The sequence below is a fragment of the Lolium perenne genome, chromosome 4 (genome assembly GCF_019359855.2).
Source record: "Lolium perenne isolate Kyuss_39 chromosome 4, Kyuss_2.0, whole genome shotgun sequence".
Lineage (NCBI taxonomy): Eukaryota > Viridiplantae > Streptophyta > Magnoliopsida > Poales > Poaceae > Lolium > Lolium perenne.
Genome location: NC_067247.2, coordinates 15,088,256 through 15,092,480, shown reverse-complemented (window position 1 = coordinate 15,092,480; position 4,225 = coordinate 15,088,256). Strand labels below are relative to the sequence as shown.

Here is a 4,225-nt window from a genome sequence, read left to right as displayed (position 1 = left end):
GGCCAAATGGGAAAACAGGAAAAATTCCCTACGAGCAACCCAATGACGCCCTTAATGAATAGCATCTGACGAGCTTCAGGTTTGGCTTAGGCATCTCTATGAAGCAGATGGAGCACATTTTTACCTTTTTTTTAAAAAAATGTCAAACAATTGAAGCATCAGCAATTCAGAATAACGTTCCAGTTAGCAGATGGAGATCTATTGTTCTGTCATGGTTTAGCTGGAATGAATAGATCGCGGTGGCTACCTTGGGGATTTATGTATTGCAGTGGTTTTATTTGGATCGATGGAGATTGATTGTTCTGTCATGATTTACCTGGCTTGGGAGTTCATGTCCCAGTATAATTGCCAGAGTTTTACTGAAATTAAGATTAGGCCTCGCTAGTCCGCTGGGCGGTACAAAGTTCCAGTTTCATGCATCTACGGTCACGAAAAGTTGACAAGATAAATCAGAAATCCCTGTTGTCTTTGCTGGGACACCCACACACAGTTCAGCTTAAGCTGCTCCAGGAAACATTGTGACGATCACAACCATGGCACACGATTTACAATTATCTCGACATGGCATCAGCAAAGCAAAACTATTTCTCATCACACGCGATGTACAATTACCGATCTCAAGCAGTCGTCAGGACCAGTGACGAATGTACGCGGCAGCTAGATCACGACGACGACTCGCCATCGGTCCTGGTGGCCTGGTCTAGCGCCGGTGAGGTGGTGGCGGTGTGGAGCTCAGGCGACGACGGCGCTGCCTCCTCCTGCACGGCCGGCAGGCTGGGCTCCCACGCCCTCGACGTGAGCGGCAGCGGCATGGCGCCGCTGCCCAGCAGGTCCCTCCGAGGTGACTTCGTCTTCATCATCCTCCTAATGTTCCTCTTATCGGCTGCGCTCCACCGCGACGACGACGACGACTGGTCGGCGGCGAGCCCGTGCTCAACCATGCTCTTGAACTGCGACTCGGCCCACCTCTCCCTGTTCACGTAGAAGTCGTTCGCGCAGCACCTCTCCGGCGCCGCCCTGGCCACCGCCTCGCCGGCCACCTCTTCCTCCTCGGCGGCGCCACGGATGTGCTTGTCGGGAAACGGGACGTCGAGGGGGATGTCGCGCTGGAGCTTGCGCACGGTGGTCTCCGGCAGGAGGAAGAACTTCTGGCCCGGGAACAGCGGCTCCAGCGGCCTGAGCGTGGCGCGGTGCGGGTTGCGGAAGACGTCGGTGTGCGCGAGGCAGAGGCCCGGCGGGTGGCGCCGGATGACCGTGCAGGCGAGCACCACGCCCGTGTACACCTCCACGAGGCCGCTCCAGAGCACCACGCGCACCACCGACGGCGACCCCGCCGACCAGGACGCCGGCGCGGTTGATGACGAGGAGGTTGAGCTGGTGACGAGGTTGAGGTTGAGCTCCACCGACGACAACGACGACAGCGACCGCTGCCTCATGTACTCCTTGTCCTTGAGGCGAGGCTTGCCCCGGCCGCCGCTGCCGCGCAGCGCGCGGCGGAGGTACTTGCCGAGCGGGAGCGACATGCAGGTCCTCCCCACGCCGCCGCCGCCGCTACCGCCGTGGAACATGGCCGCGCTACACGACTGATCAAAGCACACGGACGGAACGCAGCTATCAAAGTTGATCGACCAGGTGGAGATGGAGAGCAGAGCCTGATCGACGCGGCGTGCCCGGCCATATATACACGGGTCGAGCGCCCCCGGAAAGCCATGGATGGACGTTCTTCTTGGTGGCTACTGCCTTCTCGGTTTTGTCAGCTTCTTCTCGGGGAGGGAGGTTCTCCTTGTCCTTTGCGCCGTCGCCGAGGGGCGCGTGCGATCTCGCCGTCCGGGCGAGACGTTCCTCCTCGCGATCACCGACACGTGCGCTTCTTGTTTTCTCGCCATTGGAGGCATCGATCGATGAACCGCGACGCGCTCGTCGGCGTGCGTGGTGCCGATCGATCGAGTTCGTAGTAGGAGTGTTACTTTTCGAATTTAAAAATTTGGCGGCAGCGCACGCGGGAATGACACGCACTGCACAGGCTTGAGGCGGCCCCTCGGCGGCCGCGGGGTCGTCCACGTACATCGCCCCGTGCACGCCGCCTTGTTCTGGTTCGAGGAGAGTCAGAGATGGATGGATTGGATAGGCGTGATCGAGCTTGGGTCGTATCGAGCCGTCACACTCTCACCTGCTTCGATCAGCTCCAGTGCGCGTCCACTTGGATCGTGCCGCTCATTGCAGGTGTATGTATAAAATCTGGAGATATGTGACAAGTTCAAAAGACCAGGGATAGGAGAAAAAAAAAATCGACTGGCTGTCCAAAGGATCAGAAATGATTTGGGGTTCATGATCTTGAGGTCAAAAACCGAGCCCTCCTTAGAAAATGTTTATTTAAGCTTCTTTCAGAAGAAGGTATATGGCAAACAATTCTCAAAAGAAAGTACGTAGGCTCGAAGGCTTTGTCCCAAAAACCTGGAGACTCGCATTTTTGGGCTAGTCTTATGCAACGAAGAAATTATTCTTTCCATATACATCTTTCTCTATCAAGGATGGATCTCACATACGTTTCTAGGAAGATAAGTTGTTAGACAATACCACTCTTCGGGAACAGTATCCAGCTTTATATAGTATTGTACGCCACAAGTCTGATACCATTGCAACGGTGATGCAAAATTCACCATTGGAGATGTCATTCAGACGTGACCTTATAGTGCATCCTAGAATACGTTGCTTCAACGACTCGAGAGGGTCCAGTTGACGCATGTGTCTGATGTGGTTCACTGGAATCTAAAAGAGAGTGGTAAATTCTCTGTTGATTATATGTATAAAGCGTTGATTCAATCCGATATGCCAGTTGTAATAATAAAAAAATCGGGTCTATGAAGATTCCATTAAAGACGAAGGTCTTTACCTGGTATTTTCGTCGAGGGGTTATTCTTACTAAGGACAATCTTGTGAAACGTAGTTGGCAAGGTAGTAAAAAGTGTGTTTTTTGTCTTCACGATGAGACTATCAATTTCCTTTTTTTTCCAATGTCAATTTACGAGATCTATATGGTCAATAACCTAAATAGGTTCTACCTTGTACCCACCTCGGAGCGTTGCGCATCTTTTTGGCAGCTGGCTCAATGGGGTGGAGCGTAGGTTCAAAACTTTTATTCGGGTGGGGGCGATTGCCATTATTTGGTCGCTATGACTATGTAGAAATGACAAGATTTTTCATGATATTAACTCTTCTTGTTTGCAGGTTATCTACCGGTCCACCGCTTTGCTCTGTCTGTGGTCTTTGCTACAACTAGTAGAGAGTCGCGACCTTTTTATGGAGGTATCTACACGATTGGAGGATGTGGCGAAGGATATTTTTTCCCAACATGGTTGGCGGCGTAATCTGCGGATAGAGCCTCCCGCGCCGTAGGAGTGTGTCCTTATTTTGTTTTATTCAGTTCTTGTAACAGACTGCTACTTGGTGTGTGTGTGCGGCTGTGTGCATCGTGTTATGCAGAGGCCGGGTGTAATACTTTTCTAAAGTAATGAAAGCGCCATTTTGTTATCACCAGAATTTGACCGGATCAGAGGTGGGCCGTGATCAAGATGGGCTTGAAGAAATATACACGGAAGATATACATTAATCGGCCTTGTACACGAAGTTTGGGCTAGTTTGCCCGTGTATCTGTAAATATAGTAGGATACGTGTCGGTTAGGTAGAATTTGGCTCGTACACGGTTGGGATTATTCCCACGTTAGAAAGTCTACGGACTATAAATATGTATCTAGGGTTATTGAGAAAGACAACAATCACGTTCACCACAAACCAATCTAGGCGCATCGCCAACCCCTTGTTTCGAGGGTTTCTTCCGGGTAAGCATCATGCTGCCTAGATCGCATCTTGTGATCTAGGCAGTATACATTTATTCGTTGTTCATGCGTTGCTCGTGCTGAAGCCTTGTTGATGGCGAGCAACGTAGTTATCGTAGATGTGTTAGGGTTAGCATTGTTTTACCTTTATACATGCTTTGATCCATGCTATCCCTAGACGTCTAGCCGCCTTTACACCTATTTTAGGTGTAAGGGCGGCACCTTGCTTGATCTGTGTTTAGTAGATCCGATCTGTTATGGTTGCTCCTTGCTCTTCAAGGATTAGTTTAATATCTGCATAGTTAGGCCTTGCAAACGGGTTGAAGGATCCAGTAGCACGTAGGGTGCAGTTTGCTAGCCCTAGATATGATGTTCCGGGAATCAACTCT

General features: G+C 51.1%; 1 protein-coding gene across 1 annotated transcript; it reads right to left on the bottom strand.

Moving 5' to 3' along the window:
- Window positions 1-481: 481 nt before the first annotated feature.
- LOC127291828 (uncharacterized) lies at window positions 482-1,641 on the bottom strand. The gene has a single exon (XM_051321152.2). The coding sequence runs from the start codon at window positions 1,566-1,568 to the stop codon at window positions 663-665; it is 906 nt and encodes a 301-aa protein (XP_051177112.1). The 5' UTR covers window positions 1,569-1,641; the 3' UTR covers window positions 482-662.
- Window positions 1,642-4,225: the final 2,584 nt, after the last annotated feature.

What these genes read in the sequence shown, in the direction of transcription:
- LOC127291828 (XM_051321152.2), bottom strand. Translation starts at nt 1,568, where the DNA reads ATGTTCCACGGCGGTAGCGGCGGCGGCGGCGTGGGGAGGACCTGCATG.